Source organism: Micromesistius poutassou (assembly GCF_964030765.1).
Source record: "Micromesistius poutassou genome assembly, chromosome: 15".
Classification (NCBI taxonomy): Eukaryota; Metazoa; Chordata; class Actinopteri; order Gadiformes; family Gadidae; genus Micromesistius; species Micromesistius poutassou.
In genome coordinates, this window is record NC_140285.1 from 6,623,010 (window position 1) to 6,638,576 (window position 15,567).

Here is a 15,567-nt window from a genome sequence, read left to right on the forward strand (position 1 = left end):
AGACCTAGACTGTGTGATAGCAGTCGTATTTTCCCATCATGTCCCTCCTCCTCCAGTGTGGAGGGATCTTGCACACAGATTACGGAGGTGACGACGAAGGCGGAAGCTGCCTAGGAGTCGGCTGCTGCGTGATGTTCGGACACACGTTTTCCTCTTTTAGCCGCAGCTTAGAGCGGGATCACTGTGGCTTTGGGTGAAGAGCTTAACCCTCTGCTGTGCATTTCTAACAGGCAAATCAACCGGATACGCTGTGGTGCTCCATGTAGGGGAAATATGGAGGCGGTTGTGAGAAGTTAAGGTCATAGAAGTGGTAGAACTGTATGAAGGAAATGTGAAGAGTGTGTGTGTGTGTGTGTGTGTGTGTGTGTGTGTGTGTGTGTGTGTGTCCGGTGTGTGTGTCTGTGTCTGTTTGTATGTGTCTGTGTCTGTTTGTATGTGAGTGAGTGAGTGAGTGAGTGAGTGAGTGAGTGAGAGAGAGAGAGAGAGAGAGAGAGAGAGAGAGAGAGAGAGAGAGAGAGAGAGAGAGAGAGAGAGTCAGGAAGGTACCCTTGCATCTTTCGTAATTGACTGAAATCTATCTCTAAATTGATAATTCCTGGCTCAAATCCTTCCAATCATCTGGAAATACATTGAAACACCTGACATTATCAAAGTGGCTCCACACTTTCCAAACAGAGCCCTCCCCCAACCTGGAGGTTGTTAAGTGAGGGAGAAGTGCCACCATGTGATCACATAGAATTCATCCAAATATAACTTAACCCATCCACCCCAACCCACCCTCTCACTCCCCTCATGTGTATGTCTGATTCAGACAGATACATGCTACAGGAACTGCACTGGGAAATGTAGTCTATAAAATACTTACCTATACAACATCAACTTGGATGAAGAACAACCCAAAACAGTTTATGTATTTGTGTCTTACAAGAGAAGAGAGATTCCTGTTCAAATTGTACGCATCAAATGCAATATTGTATTATTAGCATCCATTTAAAATAGAATAACTGGAGGAGCCTATGAAGGTTTTCTACATTGGACAATGTGTGTCGGAGTCTTAGTCAACCCACAAACCCACACTCCATCAGTGATACCACAAGCTTTGTTCCTCCATCCTACACCTTGGCATAATAACTTATAGCGCATGTTGCTGCAACAAAAGCTATTTCCAGAGCTAGAAGAGTTACAGTGTTGGAGGTATTTTTTTTACATTGCATACACAACATTCGCAACATTTTTGAATTGTATCTGTTCCTTTTACTTGGTTTGTTTTTTAAGAGAATACATGCTAAAGTTTATGGAAGTTGTCCTTTGCAGATAGCACACTCAATGCCAATTACTCAATGTTGTGTATATCTAAACTGATACCATCTTAGTAAAATAAAGGTATATTTGAAGTTACTTGACACTGGATGCTGCTATCTCTATAAAGGAGTTGACGTTTCGGGATTCAAATACAGCAAAGGATGCATTTCCAATTCAAAACACATCAGGCTCTGACTGCAGAATCCAAGTTTCTCGATGTGAGAAACTAGAGCTTAAAGGTCTGCTAATAAGAATATATGCTTTTTATCACCTCCACAAAATAAATTACCCTTTGAGACATTAGATCATTGGATCATTGGATCCTTTTTATGATGCTAGCTATTAGCTTTGAGGAAGAGTACAAATCATTATAAATCTTTTTGTCATGTATGCTGAATGGTTATCTTTGAATGCTACATAAAAAAAAAAAAAATCTGTATTCAAGCCTCTTTTATCTGAAATAAATCAATGAGACATATCTATATCGATAAATATACATACAAAATAAATATGAAGATATAGATATATATACATCCCAAAGTTATTATTAATGAACACCATACTCTCATCAACACATTAACATGACTCTTTTTTTCCCCTATTTGTGTACACTGGGTAAACAGAGAAGAAGTCAAGGGAAAAAAAGGAAAAAACAAGCAGAACAGAGAACCCACAGAGCACCCACACAGACACCTTCACCACAAGCTGCTGCTCTGCAAACAGCCTGCGGCACAACGATCCAGAGTATAGGAGGAGGAGCGGAGAGTAGGAGGAGGACTGGGGGAGGAGCGGAGAGGAGGAGAGGACTGGGGGAGGAGCGGAGAGGAGGAGGAGGAGAGGACTGGGGGAGGAGCGGAGAGGAGGAGGAGGAGGAGAGGACTGGGGGAGGAGCGGAGAGGAGGAGGAGCGGAGAGGAGGAGGAGGACTGGGGGAGGAGCGGAGAGGAGGAGGAGAGGACTGAGGGAGGAGCGGGGAGGAGGAGGAGGAGAGGACTGGGGGAGGAGCAGAGAGGAGGAGGAGAGGACTGGGGGAGGAGCGGAGAGGAGGAGGAGAGGACTGGGGGAGGAGCAGAGAGGAGGAGGAGGAGAGGACTGGGGGAGGAGCAGAGAGGAGGAGGAGAGGACGGGGAGGAGCGGAGAGGAGGAGGAGGAGAGGACTGGGGGAGGAGCTGATAATGAAGGATGAGCAGAGAGGAGTGTATAGGAGGAGCAAATGACTAAAGGAGGAGCAGAGAGGAGCTAAAGGAGGAGCAGAGAGGAGGAGAGTTCAGGAGGGGCTGAAAGAAGGAGGAGAGGAGTGCAGGAGAGGTATGGGGGAGAGATGTGCAGGCAGAGTACAGGAGGAGCAGAGAGGAGGAGTGGAGGAAAGAGGAGGAGAGGCGAGGAGAGCGTTGCGGGGGGTCTGATCTGCTTCTGAAACAGAGAGATATTGTTCGGAGAAGCGATGTCTCCACAAGGCTCCTCTGGGCCCGTTATTCAACAAGCAGATAAAACACCAGAGGTTCGATCTTTTGTTATCAATTCTATTGGGTGACTTACAAGCAAGAGTCCACCGGAGCTTTTTCATCTTCTACACTTGGAGCGTGTAGAGGAAGTATAAGGAATGTATGATTGGATCCCCAGCAACCAATATAATTACACCTTCAGTTGTTGGCTGGGGCTCATTACAGTGAAGGCAGGGGAAGGCTGCACTCCCTGCACCGTGCAGACAGGTAGATCCATGACCAGGCAGAACAAGGGAGAGAGGGGGGTGGTGGGGGGGGGGGGGGTCTGTAGCAAGCAGACAGTGTATCATGGACTTTCCCCATAGCCTGAGACACTCTTATTGAAGAGCACAGTGGGGAGAGGTGGCAAGGACTTCTGTATATTACACACACACACACACACACACACACACACACACACACACACATACACACACACACACACACACACACACACACACGCGCACACACACACACACACGGACAGACACACACACACACACACACACACACACACACCCACACACATACATGTATTCTTGGTGTCCCTGTCACTGTACTACAATTGTACACTCTCCAATTTGCCCCTGCAGCCAGATCACATGATGACACCATCTTCCTGGATATATTTCAGATATCAAATCTATGTGTGTGTTGGCCTGCATTGTCCCTGTGCTGTCACTCAAGTGCAACTCAGCACAGAGAACCAACCATTATGCATTTTCTGTTCTCCCTAGGTGGGTCAGTCCTCTGTTTTCAAACATGCTCTCCTCAACAAAATAGACATAATAACACGCTAAAGGCGGGTTAAAGGCGCTAATTTAACAACCACCCGTACTAGATGGCAAACATAAAATGTAGGTCAGAAGAAACCATGAACACCATCCAAGCCAGGCCCCAATCCCAATCCCTTAGTGTAAGAGCTGCTTCCGGAATCATCCTCCCATCCTGTCGCCCCCCCCCCGCCCCCCCCCCCCCCCCCCCCCATGCAGACAGAGGGCTGTCAAAAGAATTGTACATGTAAGCCTGATTATTCCACCCACGATACTCTACATAATCATTATATACATATTTATCATGCTGGATGCATTTCAGGTGCTAGGCATCCCCGCTTCCCCCAGCGAGCTCCCCCCCCACCGCCCCCCCCCTCCCCTTCCAGCCCAGATGGATGTCAGCGCATGGGATGATGCCTGTGAGGAAAGAAGGGCAGGGAGTTGCACAAATCAACACCCTCTTATGGAGCCTTAATGGAATGAACTAACTCTGGAGACTGCACTGCCACTGGCTGGGTGGCTAGAGTGCAGAACCCAAAACATATGCACTGGGGCTTTAATGAGATAAGCCATTGAAATGCATTGTGGGAATTATGATGTAGAGGGGAAGGAGGGTGGGTAGAGACAAACTGCATGAATAAAGGCAATCGCATGGAAGGATGGGTAACGGAAATACATCTCCCGACACTATTTGGGCAAAGATCCTGTGTGTGTGTGTGTGTGTGTGTGTGTGTGTGTGTATGTGTGTGTGTGTGTGTGTGTGTGTGTGTGTGTGTGTGTGTGTGTGTGTGTGTGTGTGTGTGCGTGTGTGTGTGAGGCTGTGCGTTGAAGGCAGATTTTTGCAGTTGCAGTGCTCATTGTGCTCTGTGGTTGCTCTCAGTATATTTTGTTTACTCTCTCGCTCTCTCGCTCTCTCTCCATCAGCTGATCAGTCTTGGCTTGGTGGTGTGAACGCCCAGGCTCCTGTGGCACACTAGCACACAAGCCATCACTAAGCAGCACAGCAAAGATTTAAGCATATGAAAGTGGGGCTATATATTTGTGGGGTTTATACAGATACGAAAGCCAAATAGAGGATAAACACCAGCGATTCTGTTTATGCCCCACACACTCTCTCCGCCATTCACCCATTCACACAGCACAGCAGCAGATGGCCACCACAGAAATAGGGACACATACAGTATATACACACATACATATGTACACACACACACACATATATATAATACACATATACTGTATATACACACACACACACACACACATACTGTATATATATACACACACACACAAACAAACACTCACATACACATGAATATACATTGACGATTTGTATGAAAAAAGTACAAAAAAAAGTAAATGAATTGCTCGATGAATAGAGTGGAAGGGTTTAAGGGGGTGGAGGCGGTGGTGGGGCAGAAAGCGAGGGATGGAGTGAGGGGTGGGCGGGAGGGGGGGGCTGACCAGATGGACCCTGTCCGGCTCTGAGAGCACCAGATGCCTATGAGATCCATGGGACACAGAGATACCCCCCAGCACCACAGCGGAGGGTTCTAAAGAGGCCAAGCCACTGTCACAAATACATACACGCACACTCCTCTCTCCACACACACACACACACACACACACACACACTTTCTCTCTCTCATGTTAATCCACTCTAGTCAATAGACTATATCACTTTATAACTTTATTAATGATAAGAAGAAGAAATAAACACACAAATAGGCTGGATAGAACTGAACTGGAGTGATGCAGTCTCTGAGGGCTGGTTAGTGAGAGAGAAAGTTCTGGGAGAAATAAGACATCACAAAAACTTCAACTAAGTATATCTCTGTATCAGGCATTTAATATATCGGTGTGCTACTTATTAAAGGAAATGTAACAATTGCATACTATGTTGTGTAGACACAGTTTGTTTTGAAAATGAACTGAACGCCAACATTTTAGAACTGGTCAACATCTTTGTAACATATTTTGAACTCACATATAAGTACCTATATGTTTTATATACAATTTTGCATAAAGGAAGACAAGAGATTTCAACTGAAATGAACGAAGGCTGTGTTAATCTTTTCAGCTCCGATATAGCTGCTGCGGCGAAAGTTGCCCTGAGAACCCTAAAACATGACTCATCGTCTGTAGCAGATGCTCTGCTCCTCTCACCGACTTCGGAATATGAACGATGGGGAGGGGAGTGTGAGACATAGGCGATGGCGTTGCTTCATATTAAGCAGCGGCTTTAACAGTCAGTATTTTAGAGTACAGCGACCTCTTGTGGTCAAATTTAAATATGCAAGGCTTAAACTGTGCAGTAAAAAAAGCAACATTTACGCTATCAAGTAACGATAAAATAGAACCAATGGTATCACGTTTTCAATATAAGTGGAACATTATATTGGTATGTACAATTTGTTTAATACTGATAATGTACAGTTCAATTAACAGTTCAGACAGACAGGTGGATTTGTATAGATAGATAGATAGATAGATAGATATAGTGTTTCCCATACATAGACCAATGTGTGGTGCAGCGCCACAGATTCAACAACGAGCGCCACAAATTGATTCCGCTTTTTAAATTATTTTTTATTTTAACGCGATTTTTAAGTATAAATATCTCACGCTCGCACACTCAACAAATTTCCAAACCAACTCCCCCCCACCCAACAACTCCGCCAGCCCGTAATCCCGTACCCCCCCCCCCCTCCCCCCCCCCCCCCTTGAACAACAATCCCCAATCCCCCCAGGGGGGCACCACACATTGCTACCTGGTCTGTGGGAAACACAGATAGATAGATAGATAGATAGATAGATAGATAGATAGATAGATAGATAGATAATACAGTTTATTCTATTCTATGAACGGTCCTGAATGCGGGGTTGCGGTGGGTCTACGTCATCCTCCGTCACCCCTTTAAGGTGGAGCTCCTGCTGAACCCTGGACAGGTACTCTGGGTCTGGATAGCCAAATCTGCAGAGTCAGGTGATGCAACAAGTGCAATAGTTGAGAAAATAAAGCCACTTAAAGCAACATCACAATCACAATTTCTGCTTTGTAATACAAACTTGATTTTCAATGAAATATCCCAAAACTTGGGCAGCTAATATGGACCCTTTTCCCGTCACCTACTGGTGCTGAGATCTAACTTTTTAACACAATACACCGATATTACAACGGTGCCCAGTGTTCACCATCGGCCGATATATCAGGTTGAGGGTACACAAGGGTACACAATGAGGGAACACAATCCCCACACACGCATTCATTGTGAAGGTGGAATAATTCCTCCACCCCTTACCTCTGCGGACCCCCTCCCATGCTGGTCTTGTGGTGGATGTCGTTCCAGGTAATGACGTTGTCGAGGCCGGTGGTGGCCGACTGTCCGATGGTGAAGAGGAGCCTCCGGTCAAAGGCTACTTGCAGCAGCCGGAGGACCTTCTGGCCCTCCTCACAGCCAGGCAGAAACGCTGTTCGGGATGTGCTGCCATACTTGGCTCCAGGGTTTGGATGCTCAGGCTGTGAAAAGGCAAAAGGCAAACAGCTGAAGAGTGACATGTTTCATCCTGTGGTGGTTGTTATTATTATGTATGTATTTTGGGTCGGTAGAGGGTTGTTCCAATTATGGAAGCCTATTAATGCACCTTTATTCATTTGTATATTTTATTGAATTATATTTGTTGGCTATATATGACCCTGAAATTCCCAGGGTCAGCTCTGTCTGATAACTCAAACTGTGTACAGTAAATTACGTGTGTAGGCTTCTGTCAATGGGGGGTGCTCAACAATTCCCTAAAAAGGCTTTTTCGAAACTCTGGAACGTCTAGACGGTAATGTCTAAACTGCGAGACATGACTTCTTTATTCCAAGAACATAAGCATGACAGACACTCCCTTTCAAACTCACCCCCTGAATGCCTGGTGGAAATCTGTATTCAATAGCGATACTTCCGCAGTTGTCAAAGCCGGGTAAACATTGCCAGCTCCGCGTCACCGTCATGGTGCCTTGCGGTTGTGTTCCATGATAAATCCCATAGAAAGTATTGCATACAGGGCAGGCGGGTTTGTACCTGAACACCGAGTCGATACATTCAGTGCAAAAATAATGTCGACATTTTAAAGTTTTCTTGTCTCGAATTGCATCGAGACATATGGGACAGTTGTCATTGCGGACGTCTGTGGTCATGGAAGAATGACCGTTTGATGTAGTTTCCATCTTCTCGGGTTGGGCCCGGTAGCGCCACCGCTTCCACCAGTTTGTGTAGTTGGTGTGTGGCTGCTGTTGTATGTTATTTTAGTTTAGTAAGGGCTGGGTTCCACCGCAAATCATCACCGATGGGCTGGATTCCTACGGCTTCGAGGCACGAGTTTGATATCGCTACGTGTCTAAATATTTGTTTACACGAGACAATTAAAACTCACTTGAAATACATAAATAAATACTTTTTGTAAGAAAACATCAGTTACATCCTAGATGTAGAGTCGTTAGTAGAAGTAATAACACTGACATCGCTGACCATCACGGCAGGAGGCGGGCACCAAGATACTAAACAAGCGGAAGTTTGACAGTGACGCCCTATGCCCAGCATGCACATCCTTATGCATCAATGAGCCAGTGTCATGTGTTATTACCCCCCACACAGAACTGCTTGACAGACAAATCAAATGCACACTGGATTGGATGTAGACATTACATCTAATGCGATTCGCTTTTCACAAACGCAGTTCCACTGTTATCATTGACTGGATTTTGTGTCGAAATGTCTCAATCAAAGTAGAGGCTCCAATTATTCCTACATTTCGCCTAATAATCTTGGAACAGGACAGAATAATTGGACAAAGGAAATTGGCCCTACCTATCCAAACATAACTACTATAAAGTGTATTGCCACTCTGGTCTGGTTGGTGCGACAGAGGAAGGAATGTGCGAGCTCATTTACGAATTGCTGTAGCGAAAGTGTATGCAATTAACAATGTCTTGTATGTAGGCCTATGCTAGCTCAATTGGTAAAAGTCATTCCAGGGTTGTTCGTTAAATTCTCACTGGGGTTACACAGGCTCATGCCTGGGTGAACTATGTATGCATTCATGATATTGTATGCATTAGATCAAATATAGAAGGCATATCTATTATTTTATATTTATATTATTACATTGAAGTACTCTAGACCTCCAGCCTGACCCATCTCAAGTAGCCTAATCTGATTAACTTCACCTGTGTCTACATCAGTGTTAAGTATGTTTTGTTGAACCTGTCTCTTCTGTGCTCTGTTTTTGTGTTTTGTCAAATTTTGTGCAATGTCTACGTGCTGTGATTCTATGTTTTGTCGTATTTTTGTGTAATGTCTTAAGTGATCAGTTTTTATGCTTCATGTTGTTGTTTTTTGTGCAATATCTTTGTGTCAGGGCTCCCTTGAAAAAAAGGCTAAAGGTCTCAATGGGACTCACCTGGATAAATAAAGGTTAAATAAAATTTAAAAAAAACATTAATTGATCCTGGCACTTCATGCCTACCTTTCTGATAGAACCTTCTGTCCACCTTGGAGAACGTCACCTGCAACCCCTCTCCTGTGGAGTGCCCCAAGGCTCAATACTGGGTCCTATTTTATTCCTCCTCTATATTTTGCTCTTAGGTCCTATTCTAGAAAAGCACAACATGGCCTTTCATTGCTATGCCGATGACGTCCAAATTGATATTCCACTTAAATCTAATTCCAATAACGCTTTCCAGCCATTCCTTAACTGCCTACATGATGTCAGGTCCTGGATGGACGCCAACTTCCTCACTCTCAACGAAAATAAAACCAAAATCATAATTTTTGACCACCATCCCACCACATCCTCCTGCTCCTTAGTTGCACTTAGTGCCAACATCCATCCCTTTGTAAAAAACCTTGGTGTAATTTTTGACAAAGATTTTAAATTCAATAAGCAAATAAGCTCTGTTGTAAAAACAAGCTTCTTCCAACTGAGAACTATTGCTAAGGTTAAGCCCTACCTCCCCCTCAAACAGAGATGGTCATCCATGCTTTTATTTCCTCACGAATCGACTACTGCAATTCACTATACATCGGTATCGACCAGGCGTCACTTAGGCGCTTGCAACTAGTGCAGAACTCAGCTGCCCGTCTTCTCACTGGCACTAAAAAACGAGACCACATCACCCCAGTTCTGGCCACACTCCATTGTCTACCTGTTAAATTTAGAGTTGATTTTAAGGTGCTTTTATTTGTTTTTAAATCACTCCATGGCCTGTCACCCTCCTACCTCTCTGATCTAATTGTGCCCTATGTCCCACCTAGAGCATTCATTTATCAAACTTCAAATGCCAATGATTATTGAGATATCTTTACTGGCAGTAATTGGGTGAATATATCATAAAATAAATGGCCAGCCGCATCAACAATATGGTGCAAAATTCCTATAGAAAAATGTCTAGTAGCAGACGTAATCGGAAACAGAACATAACTTTTATTCAAGTATTAAAATGTAAAGCACATTGTTTTGAATTTCAGAACAGACCAAGTACGAATCAACGTAATTAGAAAAGCAAAACTCACTTTTCAACAATCAATTTGCAATGTGCAATCTCTCAAACTGTCCCCCCCTGGCCACTTTCATGTACTGCATAGAAATGTTTGCATGGTAGCTTTAGTAAACTACAATCCTGTGTCCCAAGAATATCTGAATTGGTCCCATAACAAAATAAAATCTGTTGTGATGGATAAATAATATATTATTGTATGTTGGTATCTAGAAAAAAACGGTCAGTTTTGCAAGCATGTTTCTGTACCTTTGCAAAGCACCTTCACACATACGACTTTAGGTTTGTTAGCTTTTCTATATAGCTTTTCGACTACATGAATGTTTGAGTAAAAAGCTAATTTAGACATCAGTATATATATATTAATCATGAACTATGTACTTCTATACTGAAAGCCGGGAATAGCAACAAGGATAATGCTGTTAACTTATCAAATAACACCAATGCACACCTGAACTGCTTACCATTCATTAGTAATACATGCTTATTTTGTTATATTATCAAAATCGAATATAAGAAAGGCACGAATGAGATAAATTTGCCAAAGAACCAATTATGTATTACCAATTGTTCCTGCAATGTGTTTATTTGAAATCAGTACTCATATTTCATATGTCTCATTTAAAATGAGATATCCACAGGCAATTGCCCCCCGCCCCCTCCTTTGCGTGACAGGGAACATCGGCATAGATCATTAAAGAGCATTTGTGCCTTGGATTTGGTTTTTCATGGTCGTCTTTATGCCCTTTACGTTTGACATCTTCATAAATCGAGAAGTAGTGATTAGTCAAGGATCTCGTGGTACTACTGAAACAGAACTGTTGTGGCTCCATCCTGGGACACATCTCCGTGGTTTAGAACCCAAAATGAACTTAAGGAAGGTTTTCCTTTAGACACAACCCAAGGTGCTGTAATTAGACATCAATTAACATTCTCCGCGCAAAAGATAGAGAGAAGATGAGGAAGATCAAACGCAGACAAGAAGAGCTCCAAGCGAAGTGACATCAACGTGTGGCCAAGCCGACAGCTTGTGGCCGCGCAGGACCCATGTCCGGCCTGAGCACTCTTCGACGGAGCGGAAGCAGAAAGCAGGACTTTTTCAATGTCAACCATACTCCTATCCCAAAGTGCCTGTGAGTGCTTTAGACTATTATAAACAAAACAAAAAAAGAATGACTTACCTATTTGCCACAGTGCTCCTCAGCACTATTATAACAATAACAGGCAATTCATAATAAAAAAAAGAGACTTGCTCAACAAACCTTATTGGTGAGACAAACACGAAGGATGTTTGAAAATGTTTTCCCATCTGGGAAGTTACCCCTTAAAAATACACCAATAAACTTGTTTTTTAAACATTCAAATGAGATATCCTTAATTAAACATGAGTACCGTGAACATGGAAAAAGACTTAGTAAATGAGTGCATTAGAGTGGTCCTATTGCAAACAGTGACAGGTTGAATGCACTGCTCTCCAAAGGATTCCCTTCAAAACAAAGTAGGGTGAACTTCCACTTCCAGAAGAGAAGGAGGAGGTGAAGGATCAGAGGAACGAGGACAATTAGTTTGACCTCGGTTGCGAGGACCTGCGGGGGCAGTCTCCGAACGAGACCTGTAGCCTCATCAAGTCCAGCTCAGGAACAGTTCTGGGAAAATGTTTCACACAGTCATAGTCTTCCCAGGGGGTCAATCTGCTGTGATGCCCTTCTCCCGAAGTTCCTCCGTGACCCGAACCATATACGTTGGGTCCGGGTAGCCAAAACTGTCGGGAGAGGTGAAAGTCAAAATTTCATCAGTCTGCACATTCAGAAAGAATTATTTAGAATAGAATATTTACGTGATTAAAATGTTGCTATTTAAGCCTGATATACTTTTTCACTTCCATTCGGAAAATGCTAGGTTATTGATGTAGCCGTCTTCCAACGTACTTGCATGTGATGTATATGTAAAATAAGACACTAATAATTACTAAAGTAATAGTAAATTATGAAAGGCACTTACTAAGTTAACAACATTAGGTTACACTACATTAATTTAGCCGACGCTTATGTCAGTAGCGACATGCATTCAACTAAGAAGAACCAAAAAAGTGCATAAGTACATAAGATTAATCAAATAAGCAAACTGCTTACTGTGCTACATTAGGAGAAACAAGAAATATAGTTTCTTATTTTCGTGGGCCAAGATGCAGTCTGAATAGATTTGTTTTCAGTCTGCGGCGGAAGATGTGTAGGGTGTCTACTATATAATTATATATCATTATATATTGAGTATAATTCTGTGATAGATACTATTAAGGAGCAGTTAGGGGATATTCATCTTGCTCAAGGATGCCTACAGTTGCACCGCAGACGTCATTTTGGTTCTCATTTTGGTCAGACTGTCTAAGCAAATGTGCTTTGGCCTCGTCCTCCTATTGAAACCCTGAAACATTCTAACATAACTCAGGCCAGTCTATTCCCTGCAGACCCTACAGTGGTTTACAGATTCATCATTGTCCATGCATGCGCACACACACCAGCGGGGTCCTCCCCATAACGAGGTCTTGTGGTGGATGTCGTTCCAGGTGATGACGTTGTGCATGCCAGTGGTCATGGAGGTACCGATGGTAAATATGAGGCGCTGTTCGAAGGCCCGCCGGAGCAGGCCCAGCACACGGTTGCCATCAGGGCTGTCTGGGAGGTAGGCTACGCGGTCTGTTCCTGGGTACCGTACTCCTGGGTTTGGATGCTCTGGCTGGAAGAGAAAACAACAAACTAGTTGGTCTTCACCCATTGGTCAAAGTACACCCTGAATGTATGGATTAAGTAAGTACAAGCCTAACAGAAGCAATTTGAATGGGAAATCTGTCAAAAAACCGACATTGCTGGCTGAGATAAAACACAACAGATTGCTTGGTGCTGCTGTTCACAGTTATGAGTCATTCTTTGATTTAATTGATTAAATAATATGATTTAAGGCATAGTGGAATCTGGCGTAAATATGAAACAAAGGCTAAAAATAACTACATTATAATCACCCTTTATTTGGGTTAAAATACAACAGAGAATTGCAGAAAGAAAACACCAAAGTGCTGAAATAAGTGAAGTCAGCATCTCCTCACCGCTTGCAGGCCAGGGGGAAAGCTGTAGATGATGCAGATACACCCGTAGCCCTCGTGTCCAGGAAGTTCCAGGTCTGGGTCTCTCTCCACTACCATGGAACCATTGGCAGGCTGGTTCCCGATCAGCTGGCCGTACACCAGCCGACACACCGGACAAGCCTTCTTCACCTTGAAGGCCTGGTCCAGGCAGGAGCGGCAGAAGGAATGGCCGCACCTCTCCAGGGTGGTCTTCTCCACGACGTCCCCCATGCAGATGGAGCAGACGTTGTTGGCGTCTGCGTCGCCCCGGGCCGCCATGCCGGGCTCCAGGTCCTTCCTGTCACTCACCTCGTGGAGCATGACGCACGCCTCCTCATCAGTGGGCCTCCGGAACCGCTGCTGCTGCTGCCGCTGTGAGCGCCGGGGCTGGGGGGGCGGCGGCGCCAGGAGACCGCCCTCCCTACTGTTGGGCTCCAGGACGCTGACGCAGGGCAGCAGGTTCAGGTTCCGTTTCCGTTTGGGCCCGCCGTCCAACTTGCTCATCTCTTTACGGGCACAGCGGCACAAGTCAATGAAGGCTTTGCGGGTCTCGTTGGAGATGAGCCCGTCCGTCAGACCCCCAGGGGCGGCACGCCTGGAGCCATCCACGGGCTGCAGCCTCACAGCGCAGCAGCCCCCCCTCTCACCCCGCCGGACGATGCCTGCGCTCATGCCCTGCTTGTCCTGGAAGTCAACGAGCCACGGCCGCCCAGCGGCGGCCAGGTAGTCCCACACCGCCTGAGACACCAGCACCTCATCACTACCCTGGCCAGCACGCACACTCATCTCATCAGATGAAACTGCAAAGGACACACACAGTTTGCTTAGTTGAAACCCTTTACATTATATGGAAGCTACTTGCAATAAGATATATAAAAGTTTTCTGAGAAAATACAAATGCAGAATTTAAATTGAGAGACGGTAACACAAGCATGTTACATGTATGCTAATACATGAATGACTTGGCCCAATTTATGGTCCCAATGCAATCATTTGTTCTCATGTAAATACATTATCAAATTCAGAAATGTGTCTAATTGGTTTTTGACGGATGGGACTACTTGGTCTCCATTCGTTGAACAGGACCAGGCGACAACAAGCAAAATACATTTAGTTTCGGGCTTTAAACGCACTGTTGCTAATGCCACAGTAAATAATTGATTGGTAGTTAAACAGTGATCCCCGTGAAAGTGTGCAAGGGTTAGAAATGAACGGTGCACATATCCAGCCATACAACAGGCAGAGTCGTGGCATTGCTGAGGACGTATCAGCTGTTCAGAAATGCGGACTGTAAACAAAGGGAACTACATTTTATCCAACACAGTTGTCATTAAATGAAGCATCAAATTGACAGTCGTATTGAATAAAAACAGGTTATTAGATATTGGTTACCTTGCGATCCCATAAATCCCCTTAATTGCGATAAAAGCTTCCTGATGAAGAGAAATAATGAAGAAACCCGATGGACTGTGTGGTGTGCAATACACGCTTTCCAAAAATGGCATATTTTGTGGATCCAATTTCCCGGCCAGTTGAAACGAGACACTTCTTTAACGGTGAAACGTTAACAATGTACGTGATTCCTCTGGTGTTTTGATTCCCTCGCTTCGGCTGGTGGCTGCCAGTTTAGCGGAGGTCTGTGCTCGGATTAAAGAGCACTATTATCCTCCATCGGACGAGGCCTTTTTGCTTAGGCTACTGCAGTTTATCTGCGGAGAAGACTTCTTTTGTAGTCACGACATGCTATCGAGTCGAAACCGCTGGTCATTTCGTGTACGTTTTCCAAATCCATGATCCCTGGCCGGGGTAAACAAGCCATCGCCGTCCTACACCCAGTGCGACCACAGTCTCGTCCGACTACTTCGCCTACTCGTACGTCCTTGGGCTCAAGCTATAAACCCCCTAGTTATCCTTATCTGGCACGAAGCACGCATGCTATTTCACAGCTTTTTTGATAGAGATAAATCACCCCTTTCCACGTTGCAAGTGTCCCCACGTTAGCCTGCTTGCTAACGATGCACTTGCTAAGTACGTCAAGAATAACTGATAATGTAATTGATTCTTCCAAAAAAAAGCACGTCCAGGAAGTTCGTCATACAACTCACCCGATTGGCTGGAATACCATCTGAATCACACTTTGTTGTTGTGATACTGTAATACGTGGGAATTTCCACGGTTTCTTTTGAAATACAAATGTAGAAATAATATCTTGGGTTGTTTTATTATCATGAGATCATGCCTAATCGAATGCGTCTATAGTGCTATGCAACTTCAGACAGCGTCAATATTGCTACATTTCTAACATAAGCTTTTGAAGAAACTAGGCTAACGTGTCTATCATTTA

The 15,567-nt window shown here is 44.4% G+C and overlaps 2 protein-coding genes across 2 annotated transcripts; both read right to left on the reverse strand.

Moving 5' to 3' along the window:
- Nucleotides 1-6,366: 6,366 nt before the first annotated feature.
- On the reverse strand, nt 6,367-8,075 carry LOC311359150 (putative E3 ubiquitin-protein ligase DTX3). Its single transcript, XM_084479120.1, has 3 exons — nt 7,466-8,075; nt 6,861-7,078; nt 6,367-6,532 (listed from the first exon to the last, which is right to left on the reverse strand). Exons 1-3 carry the CDS (start codon nt 7,772-7,774, stop codon nt 6,418-6,420), a joined length of 642 nt encoding a protein of 213 aa, XP_084335246.1. The 5' UTR covers nt 7,775-8,075; the 3' UTR covers nt 6,367-6,417.
- Nucleotides 8,076-10,009: 1,934 nt separating this feature from the next.
- Nucleotides 10,010-15,236, reverse strand: dtx3 (deltex E3 ubiquitin ligase 3). Its single transcript, XM_084479116.1, has 4 exons — nt 14,616-15,236; nt 13,206-14,023; nt 12,621-12,838; nt 10,010-11,864 (listed from the first exon to the last, which is right to left on the reverse strand). Exons 1-4 carry the CDS (start codon nt 14,626-14,628, stop codon nt 11,789-11,791), a joined length of 1,125 nt encoding a protein of 374 aa, XP_084335242.1. The 5' UTR covers nt 14,629-15,236; the 3' UTR covers nt 10,010-11,788.
- Between the last annotated feature and the right edge of the window lie 331 nt (nt 15,237-15,567).

Excerpts from the sequence above, each read along its gene's own strand:
- LOC311359150 (XM_084479120.1), bottom strand. The coding sequence starts at position 7,774 with ATGGAAACTACATCAAACGGTCATTCTTCCATGACCACAGACGTCCGC. Across the intron at positions 7,079-7,465 it reads TTCCACCAGGCATTCAGGGG|CCTGAGCATCCAAACCCTGG; the intron begins GTGAGTTTGAAA and ends GCCTTTTCACAG. Across the intron at positions 6,533-6,860 it reads ATGGGAGGGGGTCCGCAGAG|ATTTGGCTATCCAGACCCAG; the intron begins GTAAGGGGTGGA and ends CTGACTCTGCAG.
- dtx3 (XM_084479116.1), bottom strand. Across the intron at positions 12,839-13,205 it reads TTCCCCCTGGCCTGCAAGCG|CCAGAGCATCCAAACCCAGG; the intron begins GTGAGGAGATGC and ends TTTCTCTTCCAG. Across the intron at positions 11,865-12,620 it reads TTATGGGGAGGACCCCGCTG|TTTTGGCTACCCGGACCCAA; the intron begins GTGTGTGTGCGC and ends CTCTCCCGACAG.